This window comes from Tachysurus fulvidraco, chromosome 5 (assembly GCF_022655615.1).
Source record: "Tachysurus fulvidraco isolate hzauxx_2018 chromosome 5, HZAU_PFXX_2.0, whole genome shotgun sequence".
NCBI classification, from domain to species: Eukaryota; Metazoa; Chordata; class Actinopteri; order Siluriformes; family Bagridae; genus Tachysurus; species Tachysurus fulvidraco.
Window position 1 is genome coordinate 16,159,176 of NC_062522.1, and position 27,156 is coordinate 16,186,331.

The 27,156-nt window shown below is 37.3% G+C and overlaps 1 protein-coding gene across 5 annotated transcripts in view; it reads left to right on the forward strand.

The window, feature by feature from the left end:
- The window catches only part of rad18 (RAD18 E3 ubiquitin protein ligase), a 51,188-nt gene extending 24,495 nt beyond the window's left edge, over positions 1-26,693 (forward strand). For 3 of the 5 annotated variants that reach the window (XM_027147249.2, XM_027147251.2, XM_027147254.2), the window contains 2 exons: positions 220-367; positions 5,681-6,923. In XM_027147249.2, coding sequence (XP_027003050.1) covers positions 220-367; positions 5,681-5,747 — 215 coding nt within the window. In that variant the 3' untranslated portion in view covers positions 5,748-6,923. Of the gene's footprint in view, positions 1-219; positions 368-5,680; positions 6,924-14,126; positions 14,174-26,398 lie in introns of those variants that run through there. The other 2 variants (XM_027147250.2, XM_027147253.2) reach the window with 2 other exon arrangements.
- Positions 26,694-27,156: the final 463 nt, after the last annotated feature.

Sequence of the window (27,156 nt, forward strand, 5' to 3'; positions counted from 1 at the left end):
TGTACATGCATGTACTTTATGTATGCGAAGTTAATCTAATCTAGAGAACAGAAACAGAGTAGGTCTGCTTCAGAAACAGAGTAGGTCTCAGAAAAAAAACCTTTTTTTTCTGTAGTTAAGACATTCCAGTTATTATTATTATTATTATTATTATTATTATTATTATTATTATTATTATTATTATTATATATTTTAATATGCTTGACCTTTGTATTCCAGCTGATGACACAGTAGTCCAAAACACACCCCTGTCCCCAGTTTCTTCAACACTGGATTTACCAGCAATTACCAGCAATGAGACGACTCCTGTTATAGACGTTGGGTCAAGGTCACAGAGCCCCACTCTGAGTGAAGTGTCTGTCAGCAGGTGATTTCACATTTCCATGTTTCTTTATGGCACAGAGTGTAGCCTGGCACACTAAAGTGCAGTCGTACAGCGAGATTTATGTTCCACAATACTGCAAGAAAATGTGCTAAATGCTGAATTCCTCTTTTAAAATTCATTTAAAAAAATTACGTGGTTCTTTGCCACATTTGTAACCGTGTCTGAGGTGCAGCAGATATATAGAGTATATGATTTAAATAAAATGAGACTGTCTTTGCTCCCTAGAGAAATCTAGACTACAGGCTATATAGTCGGAGGAACCATTTATTAGTTTTGAAAATTAAATCAAGATGATCTTACTTATGTAATTTATTATTTAGGCTTAAAGCATCTTTACATCTTTAATTCATATAATTGTTCCTTATAGCAGGAGCTCACGGGTGAGATCAGCACACAGGTCACCTCTATCCAAGCCTTTAACAGAGACTCTCAAGCTTTGTGTCTGCTTATTTATTTTATTTCATTAGGTTTGCTTCTGTCGTCTTGGTCTTCGGCCAGGAGCAATATCTGCAATGTTTAAACCCATGTCTAGATGATTGATGATTTGTTTTTGTACATCTGCCTGTATTTTCTATTCTGAAGCCCTTAAAGGAAAAATCCACCATGAACTACTTACCTATCAGTATTTAAAATGAACATATGATATATAGGGTGTGTTGTGAAGTGAACTCTATCGCGGTCACATTGAACACTTTCTCCTTCTTTTCCTTGCAGAAGGTTGATGCTCTTTGCCAGAATATCTCATGGGCATAGCTCTCTTCAGGGTTTTTTTAATAGCATCTCTATAGGTCATTTTAGTTCTCACTTAGATTAAGATCCGGGAATAGGTGTGCTTTGAGCGATTATATTGGAGGATGATATTCCTCTTTTCTGATGGGAGACGTTATTTGAAGCTAGTCATCATCCCTTCGCTCTTGACTAAAGCACCTATCACATCTGAAGAGAAGCAGTGCCCCAGTGTTTGTTGCCACCACCATGCTTCACAGTACTGTAGGTATGCTGAGCTCCGGATGATTTGTGGTGTTTTTAGAATTCAGGATTTATGGCCAAACCCTCTCATCAGCCCCCCCCCCCCCCCCGGTGTGATTCAGTGTTTGGTTAAGCTACTATGAGCCTTCTATGTAATTTAATCCTATGGATTAAATCCTGTAGTCCTATGGATCTCATACCACCTGACTAGCACACCACAGTTTGAAGGAGGTTGTGAGATTTTGTCTGAACAGGGAATAAAGCAGCACAGAATACAGAGGCTTGATTAAGGTTATTTGGTGTGGACCTGGAGAGGACCTGGCTAAATCGTTGGGATTTAAGTTGGCATATGTTGCTGGTAGTCAAATTCAAGCTGACAAGGACCGGCTTCTGTCTGTATATTTACAGGATATTTAACAGAGGTTAAGTCACTAGTTTCTTCCGACTGTAAACCTGACCATAGGACTTTGGGCTATTTATTTATTTTGCCTGTGTGTTTATTGTTGGATTTATTTATTTAACCAAGAGTCAGGTTGGTGGCAAAATTTGTTGGCAAGCATCATGACCCTGTGTCCCTTTATAACATCATGATTAAGGAACATACAGTCAGTACCCCCATTTTTTATACCCTATCATTTCTTTTAAGATATGCAGAGCTGCACAGAAGTCTTAAAATATCCCTTAATGTCTTTTAATCAGGAGAGTGTGTGTAATCTGTAGCTTGCATATAACTGATTTGATCACCGCAGTTGGTATGCACTTTCACGACAGATACAAGTATCTACAAGCTTCCTCAGATAGCTAATTGACAAGTTGTCTCAGTAAGAGATGATGTATTGTTACAGTTTAGAAACATTTTTGCTAAACGTAGACTGAGCTGCTATTGTGCTGTGAACTCTGTATTCATGGCCTGGTCTTTTTCAGTTTTCTGGTCTTTTTTTTAGCCTGCAGTGCTTTAGCTTCTATTTTTTCTGCCTGCAGTGAATTTTAACAGCTTTTGAGTTGCATGGTGGAGAACTCGTTCAGGTATGAGAGCAATCTGATTAATTATGTTCCCTAGAATTCTGTGCTCTGTCAGTTGTCTTGCTGATAAGATTTATTTTATTTATTTATTTCTAATCTGAAGCCGGCGGAGAGAGGTGCACCACATGTTTCCTCAGCTGTAAGTCACTTTCTCTCACACTTTTTTAGACTAGCGTACAGTCTGCTGAGTAGCAATTCATTTCTCATTGAAAATGTCCGCAGTGTCCTGAAATCAACATATCGGTATCAGGATTTGTGGCATCGTTGGGTTTTAATCTGTGCTCCTCAGACGATACAGCGAATGCGTACCTGTTGTGCCACCCTGCGAGCCCAAGGCTTTTCCCCTCTATTAAAACATGTGTTCAAGCGACACACTGACTGATTTGATCCAACACGGATTATCAGGATCTACAAAAGCTTGTGGAGTACGTCTGCTCATATGCATGCTGTCATTAATGCAAAGGTGGATGTGACTAATATGAAGGTATTAAGAGATTCCTGTTAAGGTTTTTGAGAGTCTGTTTTTCACTTCTGTAATTGCTGATAATATAATAAAGCAAATTGCATTAACTCATTTTTTTTTCAATAATGATCACAGACTGCTGGACTTCAGTGTTTATAAAACTACAGTCTTTACCATAGTAAGTAATTAGAATAGAACAGGAGTCTTTATATTCTCTCATATATATAACCCCAATCCTCTGATCAACAACCCAGAGCCTTAATTGCCTGAGCCACCATTGCCCTATAATTAGTCTCTTGGCTGTGTACTTTAAGTACACAGAAAAAAGTAATCATTTGCTATCATTGGGGCATCCCAAAATAATGAAGTTATTTGTTTTATGGAAAGCTTTAAATGTACAGTAATGCTTACCAAATGTCCACACAAACTAGACATTATATTCTATTAGAGAGTGTCTATTAAGGTATGTTGATAGTGCCGTTAAATACCTTGTATTAAATGGATTAGCACGTTTGCCCTTTCATTTTTCTTCCCTGACAAAGTAAATGGCTTATAATAGTCCCGGTTTCATTGCTCATACCATTTTTTTTTTCTTTTTTTTGTAAATGTCTCAATTATCTCCCTGCTGATATTAATGCATTTCTCAATATGTGACTCCTCTTCCCAGGGATTCCCATTTTTACTATTAGAGTCCTTGACATATAGGTGATATTACAGATTGTGCTATATTTGTAGGTCATATGGCAGCACTGACATTGTTATGATGAATTGTTGATTGCTGTAACGGTTGTTTCCGATGCTGTACTCAGCACAGGCAGGGATGTGTGTCCTTCAGCACTGTTGATGAAAGTAAACCTGAGGTGCAGTTCCTCTTGCTGTGGAAATTATTGATCTGTTTATCTGCATAATTGCTTTGGGGAATTTTTTACGTAATCGATCAAAGATGTGAAGCTGAGATGGATTGTGCCTGTTTTAGGATGATGTGTAACCTTCATGCATTTTTTTTTACACACACATACAGTATATAGATAAGTTGGGCAGCAGTTTGTGAGGTGGTCTGGAAGCAATTGTTGGAAGACATTATTTTGGCAAAAACGTTTTTCTACAAGTTTTGACAATAATATGCAGGGACGAAATATATTTTACCAAATCTATAGACATTTACATACAGCATTTCTGCGGATGCTTTCATCCAGAGCAGTTTCCATTGTATCTGGTTTAAACAGCTGAACAACTGAGTGATAAGGGCCTTGCTCAAGGGCCACAGTGACAGTGCTGGAATTTTAACTGATGACCTTGTTATCAGCAGTCTGATTAGGAGGCGGTTTATCTGAGCCTCTCTATTTAAAGCTGTCTGTAACCTTGCCAGCCAAGTGTACTTTTCTGACTCTGGATTTACCTGTTATAATGATACAAGGTAAAGTTAATTAGTTCATTAATTTTGTAACCTGATGCTGGCTACACATGACAATTAAACCTTTCATTAAAAAAATCTAGTCAGCAGAACTGAATGAATTAATCAGTGGTTATTTCCCCACAGATCTTGTTCATGGTGTGAGCTAGATATTAGACAGAGAATGATGCTGAAAATCAAAGCGAGGGCTCATTTGCCATCATTCTATCAGGGTAGACAGTACTGTTGTTTTTCCATGAGGGTGGGTAGTACATGTAGAGGTAGACCAGGCCACTGCTGCCGTATAATTAGTCTCTGGAATGATGTGTGGTGGAAGTACACAGAAATTATTGATCATTTGTGTTGTTCATAAGTATTCCTGAGGTGTTGGTGGATCCCAGGTAGTACTGTTGTTTTTCCAGGAGAACAGGTTGTAAATGTCAGAATCAGCTTTATTTGCCTAGTGTGCGCAGACACACAAAGGAATTTGTTGTGGTTTTTAAGGTGTTCTTGGTACATACACACATACATACATATATACATACATACATACATACTTGCATACATATCTGGCATAAGAACAGTAAACCTTTAAATACTAAACAGTTTTTGTGCCTAGATGTTCTAGTGAGCAGAGATGGGAGTGAAGGGAGAAGTGCAAACAGGTTGTGGCCGGGGTGAGAGGGGTCTGTAATGATAAATGCAGAGGTGGACCGGGCATGTTTCAGTGGAATTAAAATAGAATCTGCAGTTTTCTTATTTTCCACTGTTGTTAATTACTCTCAGCTCTGATTCACTTTGGGTAAAATATGCAGAAGAGAAAGATAACTTAAGCGAAGTTATTAAATCTAGTTTTGAAGGGTTTGTGAAGGCCACGTTTGGGTCTGCAGAGTCCAAGTAATCAGTAAAGTCAGGTAATTACTTGTTTGCTTTGTCTACTTCAAGACATCGATTAGAGCTAACGTAACCTTCGCCCTCATGCCAGCTAGAATTGTGTTGAGCCTAATCATAATGTTTAATTCTGCTCTTTGCTTATATGCAGTATTTATTAGTTGTTTTTTCACCACTAATCACATTAAAAGCAGACTTCATGCTCATCTTTAAGTTCCCTAGTATCTCCAATTAAACGTGTGTTCCAGCTGTACATCTAAAGAATATCATTAAGGTTGGATTTTCATTTCAGTAGATAAATGGAATTGTAGTTCTGATCAGTTTGGCATTATTCAACACCATTCACATTTGAGTTCTGTGAGATGTTTGGATACTTAATTTGGGTTTTAGATTTGTGTAGTTTTACTGCTGCACTGTTTGCCAGAATAGAATGATGATAAGTAGAATGAATAAAAACCTTTTGTGTGCCACACACTTGGCACCTTTCTTTCAATATTACTGAAAATGTTTTTTAAAGACATTTCTTTTTTCTTTTTCTTTTTTTTTTTTTTTACAGAACGCACAGAGCCAGTGAGAATGCTACAGAAAAAAAAGAAAATATGATCTCTTCATCTCGGTGCTGATCTGAAGTGTTTTTGCCAGGGCTGTGGATGAATTGAAAACATGCTGTATGTCACCAGAAGTGCAATATGAGGAGCAAAGTCTTGGGAAATCTGTGCTTTCAAAGACTGTTGCTTGGAGCCTGAGGCAGGAGATTATGCTGTAGTTTAGTCAGTAACAATCGAATGAAAAGGTTGTTCACAGAAGAATGTATTCCAGTCTCCTCCCCATCCATCTATCCGTCCATACACACACACTATATATATCTATACACACATACACTTGTATTCCTACTGTGCACAGTCATAGCATAGAGTCGTTTCCCATTGCCACCATTAGCATCTTCTTTAGATGTGAGCTCACTGATGCTTATGTATTCTTTGAATATGTTTCTGTTTTAGCATTTCCTTTTTTTTCGTTTTTTTTTTAATGTCATGTGTTTGGATTGTAACCTTTAGCAGTCATACCCACACATTCATAAGACATTGCTCGGTTATGTATTTGACAGTTTTCCTGCTCTGCATTTTATTCTCATTTCCCAATGTTGCACCTATCCACCTTTCCATCAGAACATTACTGGCATCTCAAATACCACAGTCTTTATTTTGTTACAACAGTCCTTCCTACACCATCTAACTAGGTACGTTAATCATGTTAAAGTGCATTCATAAAATAATACCAAACCAACTGAAAGTTTATTTAATGCTGTGTTTTTGTGGTCTAATTGCATTTAAATGATTTACATCCTATGATTTGTTTATGACCACAAATCAAGCATCGGAGTTACATAAGCATGAAGTTTATCTATTTATCTGTACCCTGCACTTAATTGTTAGCCACTGAAATGAATCACTTTGGATTTAAGCAGGATTAATGCTACTGGATTTGTCCAATTACAGTGTTTGCTGAAAAGTATTCTTCTTTTTTTTTATAACCGGCTTAGCTTTTTATTAATGCTTAAGTGTACAGTTTTTCCACTTGTACAGGATACTTTAAATATAATGTTTGGTCTGGTTTAAGTTGTAGGACATAATTAATACATATTTGCTCAGATTGTGCTGCTTTGTATTTATTGTAGTGGCAGTGAGCATACGTGTTGAAATTGTGCTTCCATTTTTGTGACGTATGATTGTATGCCATCACGGTTTGCACAGCCACCGTCGGTGAATGCACTGTCCATTAATAAATAATCAACATGAGGTCTAGTTTATCCTTTGTTTTGAACCAATTTGTCTGTCTTTAGGGTTGTAAGGTTTTATGTGTTTTTTCTGAAGAAGCAAGTAATAAAATTAAATGAAACAGTGACTATATCATAATGCTAATTTTAATGATTTTTTTTTTTATAAAGATCTTATTAGTTACTTTTTTTTTTTTTTTCGGGAAGCATTGGACGTTTGAGTTTCTTTCTGAACTTATTCAGTATTCCCAAGAAACCCCATTGTGGATTCTGTTGAACTTGTAATGCTCATTGAGAGGAGTACGATCCCATTATCCGGAATCCTAATAAGACGCTACTGTCACTTTCCATCCATTGTACTTTGTACAAAAATCTTTCCTGTCTGTATCTGACCTACATTTAACTGAGAGACTCGTGATACACTTTAACCTGTATATACTGTGTTCTTCTGACTGTCATTATTTTCTGAGGCCACTTCACAAGTTACTGCCAGGCTGCTCCCTGACGTGAAGCACATCCTTTTAACGTGGATGATGGTTAAGCGTCTACTCTTTGAAGCTAAGTTTGACAGTGTTTTGTCTTTCTTCTGTCAGTTTCCTTTTATGTGTCCATCTGGTGTTGCACTGGCTAGAAATTACAGGGGCTATGGAGCACTGAGTTATAGCAGTATTTAAGGTGAGGTGTCTTGCAACTCAAGTCTTTGGGCACTCCTCTGCCTTTAGATAAACATTTGACCTGTGTTAAAATGCTTGTGTAGAGTTCCTGCCATGACGTTCAAGTGTACCTTGTTGTAAATTTGCAGTTTGAACCCTCAGTCCCTCCATTCATGACTCCGATTTCAGGTTCTTGTAAGGAGATTGGAATTGGAAAAGAGAAGGGACACACTGCAGTCCCTTCTGTCTGCTCGAATAATTGGGACGTTTTTAATTTAAGCTCCATGGAACAACTGGAGATGAGCTGGGAGCTCATCCAACTGTGAGAAGATCTAGCACGGTGTCCGTGTCACTCTGCTGAATTATCCATAATTGAAAAGGCCACATTGACGTAATCTCCCACAATTTAATGGATATGCTGCTCCTTATAGAAACATGTCAAACCAGTGATGACTATTAACACCTGCATCTGCTCACAGCCTTATCTGATATCTACGTGGAGTTCCTGCTTTTGTGGGAAAATATTCACAGAACTTTTTTCCACATTTTATGTTACAGCCTTGTTCCAAAATGGATTAAATTCATTGTTTTCCCCCAAATTCTACAAACACCACACCACAGTGACAGACGTTAGTTTGAAATCTTTGTATTAAAAGTAAAAAAAAAAAATCACACGTACAAAACGTATTCACAGCGTTTGCTCAATACTGTGTTGAACCACACATTGCTGCATCCTGACTAGTCTCCCAGATTATTTCTATTCACTGTGGACTGAGTACACCTATTATTCCATGCAATTATCTAATCAGCCAATCATGTGGCAGCACTGCCGTGAATACACTCATGCAGATACAGGTAATAATGCCAGCAACCATCAGAATGAAGTGACAAAATGTGATCTCTGTGAGTGTTAGTGCCAGATGGTCTGCTTTGAGTATTTCTATAACTACTGATCTCCAGGGATTTTCAGGCACAACAGTCTCTAGAGTTGAATGGTGCAATAAAGGAAGAAAAAACTCCCATGAGCAGCTGTTCTGCTGTTGGAAATGCCTTATTGATGAGAGATCATCAGATAATTGTTCATGCTCATAGAAAATGCTACAGTAACTCATATAAGACAAATGTGATGAACCTAAATTTCTCTAAGGCACATAAATAATATGGCCCCAACCTGCCTTGTGTCAGCAACCTGATTTCTGACAGCATGATAATAGGTGTCCAGTAGGGTCCAGTGTACTTCAGATCACCTTCCCAGTCACCAGACCTGAGTCCAGTAGAACACCTTTTGGGATGTGGTAGAACAGGAGATTCACAGCATGAAAGTGCACCTGAAAAATCTGCAGGAATTGTGTGATGCGAGCATGTCAGTGTGGACCAGAACATCTTGTGGAATTCATCCCATGAAGACTTAAAGCTGCTTTAAGGTTTGACCATGCCTCTAATCCTCTGTTCTGTTTAAAGAATGCTCATCTAATGCCACTTAATGCATCACTTACCGCAGACTCTGTACCACTACATTTGAAGATGTCTGCAGTCACACACCGATTCTTAAGAAATCTGATTTAGATCCCTCTGATCTGAAGAACTGTCGACTAATCTCAAACCCACCTGTTGTTGCTAAACTGTTGGAAAGAGTGCAATGCCTCCCAAGTGCATGCAAAAAATAATCTTTTTGAACATTTCTAGTGTGGGCTTCATCCCCTAATCGGCACAGAGACCGATCTAGGAGTCATTAACACGTCCCTCCTTGCTGCATCTGATGCTAAGGCTTTTCTTCTCTTTGATCTTAACTCTACATTTGATCATTTTCCTTCAGCTTATAATACACTGTAGCTCAGTGTAGAGGGCTGCATTGGGATTGGGCTCCGGCGGGACCCAACGCAAATCTCATGGGAGCGGGCAGTTTCACCTTTGCCCCGGGCGGGAGTGGGTGGTCAGAAAATTTAGCGGGAGATCCGCGTGACCCGGTGGGATTTGGCGTGTAGCCTAATAATAAGAATGGAGTCAACACATGACATTGAGAAGAAGATTAGTATTAGCATTAGTATTAATTTATCTTATTTAAATGCAATCATGTTTAATTCTGTTATTCTGGACATTAGCCTGAACTTATAATTAGTCTGATCTTCTTTATACAATAAAAATTTTCACAATCCGCCGGAGTGGGCAGGACTGGACACAAACATTGCGGGTGCGGGCGGGAGTGGAACACGCAGCTTGCGGGCGCGGGCAGTCCTGGGGTGCGGGTTTATTAAAAACAGTCACGTGCAGGGCTCTATCTCAGTGCTTAAGACAGAGGACTACTTATCAGAAGGTTGTGAGTTTGAATCCTCCACTGCTGGGTCTTTGAGAAAGGATCTTATCCAATCTGTGAATTGGGTAAATGTAATTCCCTCTGGAAAAGTTGCATCTGCCAAAATACAGTAAATGTAACTTACAGACAACACTTTATTGCTATTAGACAGCAAATATCCAACTGTTCAGGTCATTCTGGTCACTGGGGATGTTTTCTCATTGAGGATGTCTTCATCATTTACATTTAACTGCTCCTCGGTTACATAATTCACCAACATTATGCTGATGATGTTTGGATCTGTTCCAACTCCCCTTTACTTTACTGCCTTTATCCTCAGTATTATGATCTAACATGAGTTCCAGTTTCCTTGCACTCAATACTGACAAAGCAGAAGTTCTTTTCATTTTTCAATACAGATGTAAATAAGCTGTCTTGTTAGTGTTCATCCTGACCTTTGCTATGGCATTATTGGACTCCATCTTAAACCATCTCAAACTGCCCATACTCGTATATTTTTGATATTTTCAGATTGTCCATCCATCCATTAGCACCATGTCTCATTTTTTTAGATTTATATGGATGTATTCTTTTACCCATCTGATAAAATTTTGGAATTGATCCCAACAGGGTCCTTTTTTAAACAATCCTTATTGAACAGTGCTGCAACTTTGAGAATTCAGAGACTCGGGTTTCTCTTAACTCCTCCAGATGTTGCTACTTCCAGTGGAACTTCACTTTCTGGCCTTTGCTAAATTAAAAGTAAAAAGCTCTTCATCTCCTCATGCATAATTCAGTTTGCTTTTTTAAACCGTTGTCTTTTGAATAATGAAACATTTGTACATTGTTTTTTTTATTTTTTTATTGTGCTTTGATTTTTAGAACAAAACTTTAAAGAAATTAGCATAGTTAAACATGAGATCCAGGTCAGCTTCATTAACATTATGGATGGTAGAATGTGATCAGTAAGACACGTACTCACTGCAGAGCAAGTTTGATGAAGGCTTATGAAAGTATCATGCAAACCCCTACAGTATGTAGTGAGAATACATTAGGACATGGAAAGACGTTTGGCATCGGTTTACCTGTGTATTAGAAGATGGTGGAAGTTTATCTGTATCCTGAATTCCTTAAAATATGCAATAAGCTATGAGAGCCGTGAGTTGTAGTGAATTATGTTGAAGAGTTATCTTTGGTACGGTGGGAAGCGGCATGACTAAAGCCCATGGGCATTCCATGGCCAGAGCAATTCTCTATGCCTTTCAGAATGAATCACACCGTCATCTCATTGTAGGAAGATGGAAAACAGCAGTGTTTAGCATAATTGCTGCATTTTAGTAGTTTTAAACTACTTTGTTGTCTTTATAAGTAAAGTACAACTATTTTAGTTTAAAAATGAAACTTATTTAATTTTTCCTCTCACTACACATTCTACACCACACTACACACACACAAATACACACACACCGTGCACACACACAAATCACATGGTCTAGACCTGCACTGTGGCTGTCTTCATTTGATTGTACAATAGGTTCTTCACTCTGTCCATCTAACATGAGAAGGTAATTGCAGGAGTGAATTGCTTAGAGCTGTGCAATCTGTGTGCTGAAACTAGCTGAGTATTATAAATGGAGTCCTTTTTGAGTCGACCTTGCAGACTTGCACCATAGACCTGCCCTATTCTTGATTCAGTTTCTTCTCTCAGACAAGTAAATGTTTGTGTTTATCTGACAGACAGACAAATAATTCCAAGGTATTCAACAGCAAATGCATTTCCCCAGGATCTATTCTTGGGTTTCTCCTTCATGTGTAACCTTTTTGTCATGTAATTTGCTAATTTGCAAAGTTTTTATTGTTATGCTGATGACAACTTAAATGTGATATGATTGCGGTGCTCAGGTCATGAAACATATGTGTTCATTTATATCAAATTTTTAAAACTTTTGATAATTCTCCATACTAGCGTTGTGCTCCTTTTAAAAAGTACTACACATGAATCTAGTGAGTTGTGAAATGTTTCCTAAATATGGGTGAGTATGAAAGGTGAAACTGCTAAAGGTAAACCGATCATAGATGCAGTTTGTCACTGATTTATCTGATCTGTTACAGTAGCTTCATTTTATCCACTATGACCTGGTGAGGCAGTCATTCATAAATATTTTCACTTGTATATATAATTAAAACCACCTGCTGAATATTGTGTAGTTCATCCTTGTGCACCAAAACAGCTCTGATCCCGTAAGGCATGGACACCACAAGGCCTCAGAAGGCCTCTGTTTTGGGCTACATTAGAAGTCCCTTAAGTTGGAGACTTCAAGGATTGAACTATTTTGTCTAGCACATCCCACAGTTGCTCGATTAGATTGGGATCTGGGGAATTTAGAGGCCAAGTCAACAACTTAAACTCTTAGCTGAAATTGCTGAGAAATGGTTTGGAAAGCATGAAAATGTGGCATCGGCCTTTAGGAAATTCTGCTGCCGTGAAGCGGTGAACATGGTCTGCAACAATGTTTAGGTAGGTGGTACAGGTCAAGGTAGCAACCACAGGTTCTCCAGCAGAATGGCATTTGTGGCTCAAGTGGTTAAGGCTCTGGATTGTTGATTGAGGGTTCAAGCTCCAGCACTGTCAAGCTGCCACTGTTGGGCCCTTGAGCAAGGCCTTTAATGCTCTCTGACCCCAACTTAGAAAGTTGGGATATGTGAAGAAAGTCCTTCACTGTGCTGTAATGTAAATGTGGCACAATTAGGCTTCTTCTATTCTATTCTGGAACACTGCTTCTACTGGCTTGCCTTAGTGCATCTTGGTGCCATCTTCACCCCAGATAAGTTCCACATAATGTGCAAAAGAAATCATGATTTATGATGAGTGAACCCTCTTCTATTGCTCCATGGTGCAGTTGTGATGCTCAGGTTCTTATTGTACGTGATTTAGGTGGTGGGCAGGGGTCAGCTTTTGCACTCAGACTGGTTTGCAGATGTGTAAACTGTGATGCAGTGTGTGTGTGTGTGTGTTCTGATGCCTTTCTATCATCGCCAGCAGTTCACCTTGCACTTGCTCTCTTTAAAAAATAGCTGCTCCCAGTCAACTAAGCAAAGTGACAGATTTCATTTTTGATGGAAGTAAAGAATCATTGGGGGAAAAAATTCTAACACACTGTGTATGGGATTTTTTTTCCTTCGTAAGGAGATAAGGAAGATGAGAAAATGTGGCCAAAGAAAGACTAAGAATGCAGTAGAATGTGACTAATAGAAATATTTTACTGTACATTACGGAGGACGAAGTAACTATAGACAAGGAAACAAGTTCTACATTTGGAGTAAGCTTTTAAACTTTATAGGAAGCCAAAGACTTTTTTGATTTTCCTTCCACTGCCTCAATTTTGTGTGCGGTGTCTCTTCATTACACCGGCAGCATTGCCTCTCTACTCACACTCCACCTCCAGCTTTGCAATTTCCTCCCTTTGTTCTGGCCTGAAAGTGGTTTTGTTCTATTTGTATGCTTTTCATTAGTGCACAACACAATATTGTCATCATCGCACATGGAGACCTGGATTTTAGGCAAGCCCTTCTCATTCCCTGCGTGCCACATTTGAAAGTTGTTATATTGTTGAGATCTTGTGTTTATGCAACCTTTGCGTTACAAGTGTTGTATTACTTGTAAGTGCCTCAACACAGCTGCGTATATTTTTCCTCATCTTCATTTTTTTTTTTTTAAGGTGTTACGTGTGAGTTAAATGTGGAAAACAGACGCTTCTCCTGAGCACTTGAGCAGTGATGGATGAAACCACTAAAGGAAAACGGTCACATCTGCAGTCGATCATTGACTAATTTTGTCTGCTGTGGCAGCTCTTTAATCTTCCTCCGTCTCAAATAATGGTTCTTCCTGCTTTCTCTTCGTTACTATACTTTAGAATTTGAAGACCCAGCAAACGCTTGAGACATTTTAATAAGCAGACCGCTTCATTCCAAACCAATTTGAAATGTATTTACTCTCTTACATGTTGTCACTTGAGGTCTGCCTAAGCCTGTGTCTCATGATGGAGGTCTTGTCCTTTTGTACCTTCCTGAGCAGCAGCAGTGATCCTTAGCCCTGGTCCTGATTAGTTGGATCAGCTTAGCTGGATTAGTGTTGGAAACTGATTTCTGGGTGTATCTCAAGGAACAGGGCTGGGGATCGCTGCTCGGATGTTCTGCTATGCCACAATGCCCTGTCTCACTGTTTAATCGCCACGTTGTATTAATGCCTAGTAAACATTTCTCTGGTTTTGTCTTGTAGTTCCATATGTGATGTTTTCAATTGAAGACCATAAGGAAGCTACCTGTGTAAGTTATTCTTCTACTTTTATTTGTCTAAATAAATCATTCAAACACTTGTTAAAAATAAACAGGGGGATAAATTATGATAAACTAATTATGTACAAATCCAAGCAAGTTAATGCTGAAACTTTTTAAATGGATTGTGACAGATGGATGGTACTGATCAGAGATGGGGGACTCGAGTCATATGACTTGACTCGAGTCAGGCTTAAGTCACAAATTTGAGACTTGAGACTTGCTTGACAAATATTAAAAAAAGACTCGACTTGATTTTCATGACTTGAGACTTGACTCGGACTTGAGTTAAATGATTCAAAGATGGGGACTCGACTTGACTCGAGTCAGACTGAAGTCACAAATTTGAGACTTGATACTTGCTTGACAAATATTTAAAAAAGACTTGACTTTGACTTGACATTCATGACTTGAGACTTACTTGTGACTTGCACATGTGAGACTTACTCCTACCTCTGGTACTGATCTCAGACTCTCACTGTCCTTGTACTGTGTGTGCAAGACTTTCCACTATAATACCTTTGGACAGTGTTTAAACATTATTATTCATTGTTTTTTATTAGAATACAATAATAACGGGGAATACAGAACAATCTCCCATTGTTTCACTTTATGACTAAACACATTGTATACAATTTACTATTCATTCACTTGCTTACTTTAGCTACTTTTTGTACCACATACAAAAACAAAGCTACTTATAATGTTATTAATGAGTGTGAGTGAAGTGTACAAAGTACTAAAGGCACTTGACAATAAACTCGAAAACAGTAACTTTAAACTAATGACTCATGCAGAGTCTCAACAAGTCATAACTCACATGATTTCAATTAAATCTTTGGTGAGCTTTAATAAAGACTAAAGGAAACAAGTGCGTATAGGATTTTGTGTAGCTGTAGTAATTCTTCTCTTTTAACAACTAACAACTTATTTTCGAATGCTTTTTTTTTTTAGCTGTAATGATCTCACATCATGCACACATGGACTAAATTGTTGGTACCCTTCCATTAAAGAAAAATGGTCACAACGGTCACTGAAATAACTTGAAACTGACAAGAGTAATAATAAATAAATAAAATTGACTAATGAAAATCAGACATTACTTTTGAATTGTGATTCAACAGAAGCATTTCAAAAAAAAAAAAAACTAATGAAACTGGCCTGGACAAAAATGATGGTACACCTAGAAAGTGTGTCCTGTAATTAGCATCACAAGTGTCTTTAAACTTGTAAACAGTCAGTCTTCCTATTTAAAGGGTAATATGTATTCACTGTGCTGTTTGGTGTCATGGTGTGCATAGACTATTGTGGGTTATTCTTTCTTTAATGGAAAGGTACCAGCAGTTTTGTCCATGTGTGAATGTTTAATATACTGTTCATGTCTGACTTTCCTGTCTGGGACTTAGTGTAACTGCATGTCTGATAGCAGAAGAGTTATATGATGCTTTAGGCTGGATTTTGCTGCATTTGCTTTAGAAGTGGAAAATCAAATCTTTGAATTATGTCACTTTAAACCTGGTTTTGTAGCTACAAAAGTGCAGAAAACATGGGTGAATTATGTGAAAGCTTCTACCTATTAGTTCCTCAGGAGCTCTCAGTTGCACTATTATAAACTGTTGTAGAAATGACATGATTTATATTTACAATTTTTACTGTCCAGTGTCACCCAAATGAGGATGAGTTCCCTTCCAAGCCTGGTTCCTCTCAAGGTTTCTTCCTCATGTCATCTCAGGGAGTTTTTCCTTGCCGCCGCCACTGTCGGGGAAAGGGATAGATATATAGTATTTTAAATCTTAAGTTTATATCTTAAAATTAATTTTGAACTTTAATTGTATGTATTTATCCTTATTTTCTCTTCTTATTGTTAATATATATTTATTTCTTTTTTCTTTCTTCTGTTAACATACTTCTGTAAAGCTGCTTTGAGACAATGGGAATCGTTAAAAGTGCTATAAGTTGAATTTAAGTTTAAAGCTGGCTCATTGTGATATATCCGTGATCTTTTCACAGAATAAGAATAGCTCATTTGTGAAAGTTAATCTGCATTATAGGTCAGCAAGAGAAACTCACATGAATTTGCTAGACCTAGAAACGTCTACAACTTGAAATGGCCATGAAAAAATTCTCTGAGAGCTCCTAATTTAGCTAACTAGGAATCTTAGCTTAAGAGTGATACAGGACTGATCTCAAAGTAACTCTGAGCAAGGAAAATACAACAAATTTTATATTAGAGAGGAGGCACGGCTAAACCCGTTACTAGGTACGACGCATTCTTTTGCAGACTGTAATTGGTTAAAAAAAATAATCATTTTAAAACTCTTTTAAAATATGGTACATTATAAACCTTCACTTCATCTCTATGTTAAGAGATTTGAGATTATATTGTTTAGGAATTACATTCATGGCCAATCATATTTGAGACGCGCCAACATCTGTATGTTACAAATGTAAAGTAAATGTAAACATCTCCGACACTGCACATTTCAGCCGCTATGGCATTTCAGCTCTGTGTCGGATATGTTAGCATACAGTATCTATAAATGCGTTAGCAGCAAAATATATAGAATGATAAATATATTATTTATCATTTCTGCGCTGTGTAATAGATGTTATCTCAAGTATGATTGGACAGCAAAACGATCCCTACACAATCTAATCTGTAGCATCTTATTTCAGTATTATTTCAAATAATATTGTTATTATTTCAAATAATATTCTTATTTCAGATATTTCTCACGATCATAGTTCAATACATTTCTTCTCCCTCTTCACCTTTAAAAAGCTCTTAGAAATGACCTGTAAATACACAGTACAGTGCTACAGTGTATTGAAAAATTAAAGCAACAGTAGTTTGTTAAAATGGCGTCATAGCCAAGGTCGGCTTCTTCATAGAGAGTCAAAGACAATACGGAATGATGAGATCTCTATCATTTTATATATAGCCTAGATACACAATCAGCATGAGTAGCTCGATTTCAGGGAGAGATAAAAAGGAACAGACTACAGCAGGCAGGAAAATGATTAAGAATGGACTAGAATGTGAGTAAGGATGAAAATCTTTGAACCTCTTGAGTTTACAGATGAAGAAGAAACCATAATGCACTTGGAGTGATTGCAGGTGTTCAGTTTTAAAGGATACAAACATTTCATTCATTTTCTTTGCTCTGCCTCAGATTTCCATGAAACTTAAGAGCTCATCTATCAAAATATACACAACAGGTCAAATTCTAACTTTTCCACTTATTTACAAGCAGGTTGTAATAGTTCTCTTAAGAGATCCTACTCTATTCTGTCCTTCACAAGTACTGTTCTTCCTGCTCCTCTCTACATATCAATCACAGTTTGTTTAGCTTATTAAATTTGCCTTCTCTAAAGTTATTAAATTAGGCAAGCGGTTTGTAAGACTCTGTTACAACTAGAGCAAAATGGGACCCCAAATCTAAATCTTGAGCTGCATCTCAGTTCTTTTTGGACTTTGCAGCAGATCTAGCTCACGTGTCCGTCATTTATTTAGTATTACTGGTAATGTTGTAAGACTGTTATCCGGCCAATCTGCCACGAAATTCGTAAGAATTTTAACATGCAGGAGTGATTTTTGGCGGAAATTATAGGAAAGAAAGCAAAAAGAATAATAAACGTTGTTTGTATTTTTTTTTATTTTTTTTTATAAATATGCTAAAGGCTGCTGACGAATTTCCAATTGTGATGCCAAGTGAAACAGTGAAGATCGGAGATACAATTTCATGAAATATTACACTCGCGATAATGACTATCGGGCATCGTTCAGCTTGCTCTCATCTTAGCTAGCTTGTTTACTTAGAAAACTAGTTGTGAATTATGTAAAGAAAACAAATGATGATTTTCACCTAAATGTATTAATATGTAATAGTTAATCAGTCTCTCCAGTGTTTTACAATTTTTAAGATTAACGCAAAATTAAGCAATTTCTGTTATTTTTTGGGGGGGAAACATCAGATTTTCCGCAGATTTGTGCTAAGACACGTTGTGTGACAGAAAGTAATTACATGCGTCTCCACTGGTAGGAGTCTAAACAAGTATTCTGTGTTTGCAGAAAAGTACTTGAATTTGAGACACTGCAAATAAAGCACAACTCTAAGCTCCAAAAAGTCTGTGAAATTCTAAAATATTCATAAAACCTGTTTTAAGTGTGTTAATATAATCACCAGCATATTCAGTTAGACTTCTTGCAGTCTTGCACCTTGGATAACATTCTTTTAAAGGCAGGGTCTCCGATTTTTGAAAGCCAATGTCGACATTTGAAATCACCAAAACAAACACGCCCCAACCCAAACGGGTCACACCCCTGTATTGATAGCTCCGCCCACACATACGTAACCCAGGCAAATAATGGAAAGAAATGTGTCTTTATCATAGCTGAAGGGAAGAACAATACGATTGCAGATAAACAAACAAGCAAAAATGACACACATGCATCATCATGCAAAGGACAGCATATATTAGTTCTGTGAAACAAAGCGAAACCAACGTTACTCACCTATCGAGAAGGGAAAAAGCACCTCGGCGTCTTAAGTAAGGTTGGCCACATATTCACAGATTGGAGTTTCCCGAGTGAATAACTCCTGAGCTAAATGCTGTTACTACACAAAACGCGGTTGTAGCTGCCTCTCTACATTATTACGATAGAAAAGAGGTGTTATTTGTGTAGTAACAGTGTTTAGCTCAGGAGTTATTGATTTGGGAAACTCCAATCTCCAATCTGTGTGGCCAACTTCCAGCTCCTTCAGTTCTCTCCAGAGCTGGAAAGCTGATCCTATATTAACACGGGTCCTACTTCTTGCCTTATCGTAAGCCTTTCTTCACTTTCTGTTTTTATCCTTCTTGTCAATGCTAAAACCGCTTTCTGGTAATGTCACACATGCACACTGAACACTATCTCTGGGGGACACAAATAATAGTCTAATTGTACTTATAAAGATATGTCCTCACAGTGAAAAAATTAGCTTTTATCGTTATTATTGTAGCATGGAGACTGCGTCATAATGGTTATTTTCAGTTTTTCTTCAAAGAAAGTAAAACTATCATAAAAATAATCACAACAATAAAAACAAGGAATTAATAAAAGGTTTAACATTTTATTTCAAATTAATTAAGACACTTAATAACAGAATAGAAATTGATTATACAAAAAAATATAGTGAGGTCAGTTCGGACGTAGCACAGTGCTCATTTAGTAAATGCACAGCTAAAGAATATGCTGATTGTGGCCGTTAATGTTAAGTTAACTTTATGCCAAGTCCCAAATAAAACAATGCATGGGAAACGGCTTTGGCCTGTTAGTTGCAGTACACTATGCAACAAGGTATTGTAAACAAGCTAACGTTAACTAGATAAGTAATATTTTAATCGATTATATAGCAGATTCATGGAAACTTACATCGGTAATCAGCATTTTTGCCACAACTAATTTATGAATGAGTCTGCATCAATTACGTTAAAGAGAATCGCTTTATTTAAAGTGAATAAAATCCCCTACTTAATGGAGTTCAACATTAACTGAGCTGCAGCCACACACCTGACTCGTGTGTGCAGAGTAGGTGAGATGAACTGGGAAAGCAGGCAGTGGGTCAAACCACTGTGAGGAAGGGGAGGGAGACCTCAACTGTTTCTAAATGCATTTTTGCCATGTTTTTTTTCTACTTATACAATTATTTAGGTATACATACATATATTTTTCACATAATTTTTTTTTGGGGGGACAACCCTCGGATGGGTGGGGGGAGATATGTCCCCTCCGTTCCCCCCGGGATTTACGCCCATGCACATATACATTACAGGGCAGTGAAATTCTTCTCGTTATATATATCCCAGTTAGCGTTAGAGCACAGGGACTGCTCTGATACCCCACCCCTGGAGCAGAGAGAGGTACAATAGTGGCAGCTTGGTGGTGCTGGGGCTTGAACCCAGAGCTCTACCTGCTGAGCCACTATTACCCTTAGTCAAGTATAAACAGTTGTTCACTATCTCTGCTACATTTACTATATATTTAGCATATTGCATAACTTATATCTGTCCTTAGTTTGTTCACTTTTTTGTTCTGTATTGCATTTTAATATACAGTATACTTTTACTTAGTAAATCCTATATGCTTTATCAGCCTTCGTGATTTAAAGCAAGTGGCCTATAGTCAAATACAATCTTGCAACCTAAAAATTGTGAGTTGCTCCATGTCATTTTAATCATCTGAATGGGTTTCCCAGAATACTAAGCTAAAAATATCCATCAAAGCTTTTCAAAACTGACTTCGGTCTGTACTCTGAATATGGCCCTAGTAAATTATGCAAAGGAAAAGGAGGTTAAAGCTATTAACATTTAGGACCTTTAAACATTAACTGGTGGTTTTAGTCATCATTGTTATACATGCCCATTATTTATATATATTTTATTCTTCAGCCTGACCACAAATGACATTGTTAATTAATGTTCGTTTTGATTCGTTACTGCATGATTGACTCAGTTTTCTCTAGAATGTGTCATCATGTGACCTCAGGTCAAATTATAGGAGCACAAATGGTCGCTTTGCTTATAATAGAATGATGAGTGATGAGAGGAAGATTCATAATTTAAAAACAGAAACTAGAGCTTGATCTCATTCATGATGTGTAGTTGGGAGTGCGAGAAGAAAGACGTGTCTATAAAGATCTCAGGAGTTCAGTTATAGATTTGTATAAAACGCTAGATTTATTGACCTCCACTGAATTAAAATGGTTTTTAGCTTTGTGTTGTGTTTTGATAATGGATTTGTCTTCACAGTGACTTCACCGTTGTGTTTGTGAATCGTTTGCTGCTCCATCTCAGATTAGTCTAGGGTAATTTAACCATTGCTGTCACTGAACCCCTGCTGTGTTATTTGTTTTCCTTTTGCTCTGGGAGTATAACGTGAATTCCTAGTGCCACATTCTGGGTAAGATTTCACCTGTGTGAGTTTTTCTTCACTGAGAAACCTTATCTGCAACTTTCAGCTTGTGTCATAAACCCTCTGACACAGCTGTTAATTGAAGCGCTGTCAGTCTGGTAAGAGCTGGGAAAGGTGACGGAGGATGAAAACGTGTGTGTGTGTGGAGCTTCATCATTCTTGTATTTGACCCCAGCCATAATCGCAATCACATTAACTCCTAATTATTTTCCACAAGCAGAAATTCAGATTTCATTATGGCCGTACTTTGTGTGTTTGTTTGTAAAATCCATGGACCTACCTACTGTTTTTGGTTTGGAAATTGATGTGAAAGTTGTGGAAACATTCAGGGTTCAGCTGTAAACTTTACAGTGTTTGACCCCTTGCTATGTTGATAGGGGACACAGCTAAAACCCAGTACTGATTGAAATTCACATGGCAGAAGAAGCTCTCTGTCTTGTGTGCCAAAAAAAACCCATGAATGCATGTCTGTGTTCCCTGTGGTGAACAACAAAAAAGAGAGAAGCTGCTAGAAAGTATTAAGCATGGCTCATGCCAAGCAGTGTTTTCATGACAATATAATGATAGTAATAATACATAATATATTAATATAAATAATAATAAACAATAATTATTAGCCTTTGTTTCCATCAACATACACTAGTAATTGTTTCTCTATCTCAGCCTGCCAAAGTTTTTTGGTAACAATATATCACATCAGTATTGGGCATCGTTAATCTGGAGATCTTCCTTTTTCAATCTGATCCCGATGTCCAAACTCTGTCTCAGCTGGCACTGATCCATTGCTGCTATAGATAGATACCACATTACACACAAGGTGGATATGAGGGAATCTGGCAATCACATAACCTGCATGTGTTAAACTGAAGCTAACGTTAGCTAGCTGCTGTCATTGAGCTAGCATGTTAAATAATCACTGCAAATTATCCATCTGCATATTATATTCATAGTACATACATATTTATCTGTATATTATGTTCATAGCACATATATATTCACCTGTATATTATATTCATAATACATACAGTACACATCTGTAAATTACTGTTTATGGCAATAGTCATATATTTTGTTACAACTTTCTGTAAATTTCAGTTATAATTATAGCGATCTGTATATTATGTTCATAGTACACACATCTGTAAATCACTTCCATATTACCATTTTATTTAACTTGTACAAACTGTATATCCTGCACTTGCTACTATTGCACTCTGGTTAGACCTAAACTGCATTTCGTTGCCTTGTACTAGTACATGTGTAATGACAATAAAGTTGAATCTAATCTAAATGCCTTCAATAGTAACAGAATGCAAACACTAATTTTATTGCATTTTCTAAATACACATTTCTCATTAGACTCTTCTTTCATTGTGGTGGTTTACATTATTCTGTTTGTTTCTATCTGATAAATGGCCTGGAATACACAATCCGAGGACTTGCTCCATTTCTGTTTGTCTCTAGATTTTCAGTCTCCTTAATTCTTCCAGCACGGCCATGGAGAAAAATCCTTGGCACGCGATCTCTCTCTGCCCACAGACGCCTCATTTCAGATGTCCCAAATTGATTAGTTCCACTAGATAGGAACGGATTGGAAAAATATTTGACTTGGCTAATTTGTTGAAAATTCTCCACAGATAATTCTCCAGACAGGGTGAAGTATTATTGTTATGATATTCCAAACGGTCACGTTGTCCTCCGTGTCCTGCTTGGTGACTTTGATCAATAGTCAGGCTGCATGCTTCCCCCTGAGGAGCAGCTTTGAGAGAAGCTTTAGCCATTCCTGGAGTGATGAAAGCATACGTGAGGCCCTTTCGCTTTCCTGCAGTAAAGCTACTGTAATAAGTCTGAGTGTGTCCTACAGAGACGTCACCTTCACATTGTGGCTTTTAGTAGCCTTTACCATGCAGCTTGTTGTCCATGTGTAGCTAGCAGGACGATCGCTGCCGTCTCTGTGTGACCAGCATCTCCTTTTCCATGTGTTTTTTTTTTTTCTTTTCTTTTTTTTTTTTTTTAAATTACAGCAGCGTTTTGTTGCTTCATTTGTTTGTGCTCTGCAGTTCAGAATCTTGGTGGTAGGATCTAAAAATGTCAGGTTTTATATTATTTTCTCAATATAATTTTTTTTTAACTCTTCCCCAGAGCATCCCAGGTTACTTCATCATTGATTTTTTAGCAGACACATTTATTTAAATATATATATATCAAAAATTGATGGTTTCATTACATACATTTTTAAATGCTTGGTTAATCTTGTTCTAAAATAAATGTTCTTTAAAATAGATCTCCTCCTGGAACTATGCTTTACACTTCTCTCTCTCCTTCATTAGATTATATTAATACATTGTATATAAATATTTGATTAAAGATACTGCATTCATGATTGTTTGCTTCTAAGAAAACGTGAACAAAATTTGATTGAATAACGATTGTACAGACAGTTTGATTCGTTTGGAATGCAAAACACTGAGACGATGTTTTTGTCTGTATAAAATTAAATAAATTCACCTTTTAATATTCGAAACCAAATTTTCCATTTTTCCATTTTCTTCATGATATCAACCATAAACAAACAAATGTATAAATTTGAATAAGTTGATAAAGAATGAGCTGTTGTGTCTGAGGCATCCTTTTAGTTGTAAAGTGAGCCAATGTTGGCTAACATGCATAATTTCTTGACCTGTTTTTTTCAGTGGTGTAAGCCAATGTCATTTGAAAGATACAGAAAAGTTTTTAGATAAGAAAATAAAATTCTTATGTAGTTGTTGTGTAAGTATAGACTGTATGATGTTTGTCGGTCAGACGTGCTGAACTGCTTTTATGCAGATCATTCCCAGTCATTTCTGTGAATGGTCACAAGTGCATTCGCTGTTTTATTTGTTTGCTTTATAATCAGATTTTGAGTGTCTAAGATTTGGTGTTTTACTGTCAATTTTACCGCCAGACTATAAGAGTTAGAGCTAAGTTCAGGAATCTTTGGTTCACGCTAATTTAAGAGGAAAGAAATGATTGCTTTTACTTTCTTGTTTCCCTTTTTAATGCATGGAAAAATACAGTTATTGATTTGTTACATGAAGCAAAAGTTTAAAGAGTTCTACGCATTATAGAGGTTACAGTAAAAGTTACAGAGATTATCTCCTTCACCTGTAATCAGTTACTCCAGCATGGTAATATTGCTGGCAGTGTCAGTAGTTTTTATTATTATTATATATATATTTCACATTGAGGGGTGTTATCAAATGTCTATAAAAACGACTGAAAAGAAGCACATCCAAATACAAGCAAGCACTGTGGATGATAAAACATCTTCCAAATGAGTTCTCTCAGACAACCATGAAAATTGAAACTGAAAACTTTTTTTTTTTAGTTATTTATCACTTTACATGTTTTGCAGGTTCTTTGTACAAGTAACAAATACAAAAAAATCACAGACGCTCCGTACTCCAACGATCGTTGTTGAGTGCATTTGAAGGTGAAACTCTTAAGAGTTTTTTGTCCTTGTGTGTCTCTGTCTGCTGATTGAACGTGAAGTGTATTTTAAAAACAGACATGAAGGAAAGTCATTGCTCAAGGTTACACAGTGTGTTTAACATCTGAGCTGAAATGCATAAGGTGATGAAATTAGGTTTTAACATATGCCAGACACAATCAAACCTCAGGAAAAAAAGACCAGAAGTAGACATAACTCACAGCTGGCCTTGATCCACCCAGATTATTAGAGACAGGAGCCTCACTTCAAACACTTGAGTGCTGAGGCTGTGGCAGCCCTGGCAAGTCCTTCCATCTAATCTAAAGCAAAGTGTATCAAGTGGAGCTGCATGCATTGCTAGACTCCCCAGAATCCATTAGTAAAGCTGATGTTGGATTGCAGTGGTTAATTCTGCTTCAAATCATATATGGGTGCAGTGTAGCTCCTCACAGTCTGTGCTCTCCCACAGCTTCTGTGTACTGAACTCTCCTGAAATTACCTTCCTGCAGGTTTTCTTCACTTCACTGCCTCCTGCGCGTTTCCAATCCCACTTCCTTTCTAATCACACCTCTTAGACTTGTCTTGCTTGAAATGATTGCAGGAAATGATGAAGGTGAGTTGTTGACCTTGAAGCCGCTTAGTCGTTGTGTTAATTAATTTCGAAAAGTTTTCTTAAGACAGCCATGTGATTTGGCTCAGTGTTTCAGCGTGCACTCGGAGAAGCTCTTGAGCCGAGAGAAAGCTGAAGGGTGAAAAATGATGAACAGGTTGTTGGAAGAATGTAAGACCCTGTATATAATACCATGTCAGAACACATTACTTAACACACACAGTAATCCTCTTATTAAGCTGAAATTGAATTTGAATATCTTGTACGGTTCAGTGCATTATCGTCTGGACTGATGCAGCTTTTGCTTGCTTTTATTTTTTTTTGTTCTTTAGTTACTAGAGAGTTGTGTAATCTTGTTTAATTAGTCTTATATAGAGCGAGAGAGAGAGAGAGAGCACATACACCATCACCAGAAACATTCGCAACACGTGAGATTTTCTCACGATACAATTACATCATAAGAAAGATCGACATTTTTTTGTCATGTTGAGATCACATGGAAATTAAGTCATGATCGTGAGAAAACAAAGGAAGAAAAAATATATTACTGAATGTCCTCTTAGGACTTCTGTACTGAGCAGATGTAACTACAGTACATTTATGCATATAAAGTTACTTCATTTTTTTTGATGGACCTGCTCTATCATAGGGTCAATGTAGATTTAGCTCTCATCCCAGAAACACACCCTAGAGTTTAGAGATGCGCCGGCCCTTCACATGACACCTTGCCCACACATTCATACCCATTGGGACACTTTATAGTCAGGTCTGAGGAAACATGGGGAAGATTATTAACAGACAGTTAACAGGTCAGGACGAAACAGGGGGCCTCGGAGCTGTGAGGCAGCAACATTACCATCTGCCCCATTGTGCTGCTTTTGATAGAGACTTTAAATAGAGATGAAGTAAAATCTGTCAATTGCACTGTGTAGAGCTGATTGATGGGCTTTCACTGAGAAAACCATCCAGATTGATCATAGCAGTGTAATGAAAGGACTCATGGGAGCCACTAACTTATTTCAATATGCAGTTTACAGTACTTCTGGCTTTTCAAGTCTTAAAGTTTAATGTTTCTTTCTTTTTTTAACACTCATTTCTCTTCAATTATGTGTCCTCCTGCTCAGTAGAGCTGGGTATTACTGCTGGGCCAGACAGGTCAACACTCTGATTTTCTTTCCACAGAGTTCCATAGAGTGGTCGAAGCAGTGCCGCAGGCTCCTGAGAGATGACTCCTTTATTGTGAGGGGACCGTTCACTCAAGGCCAGACATACCCAGTGTGACACCTGGACTTAATTTAAAATTAACATTGTATAGTTCTTTTATACCTTTACACACAATTCTCTGTTTTGTTTTGTTTTTATGTGGAATTATGCATAGATTTTGAACAATAAAATCTATTTATTTATTTATTTTTTTAATGTCTGCTCTGTCCCATTGAATCAGTACTCATGATTATTAAATAATTACTTATGATGACTTGGCTGCTGATGCTAATGTACTGTTTATTGAAACAATGTATTAATATGTGCATTTAAACAGGATCTACACTTTGTCATAAAGACAATTGAAATGGCATGATCATATTAGCTTTCCTAAGTGCACCAATCCATTTAGATAAATAATTTGTACATCATAGCCAGCTTACTGAATTCAGGCTTCACACTACGACACTAAATTTAAACATCTGACAGAGGCATTATTCACCCAGACTGGATGCTTGTACTGTTTGGCATATATCCATTTCTATCTTAGCATACAAAGTCCTGGGCCTCTTCTTACTGTTTGCTTAATTATAAGACCATTGTCTATTCCCACTTGACTCACTTATGTTCCCACTTTCCATTTATGTGCAAAAAGGATTAACAGTACTTCTATCAACCCTCCAGGATAAACCAGATTAATTGCATACTTCTTTGTAAAGAACAAAAAGAAGTTGTCA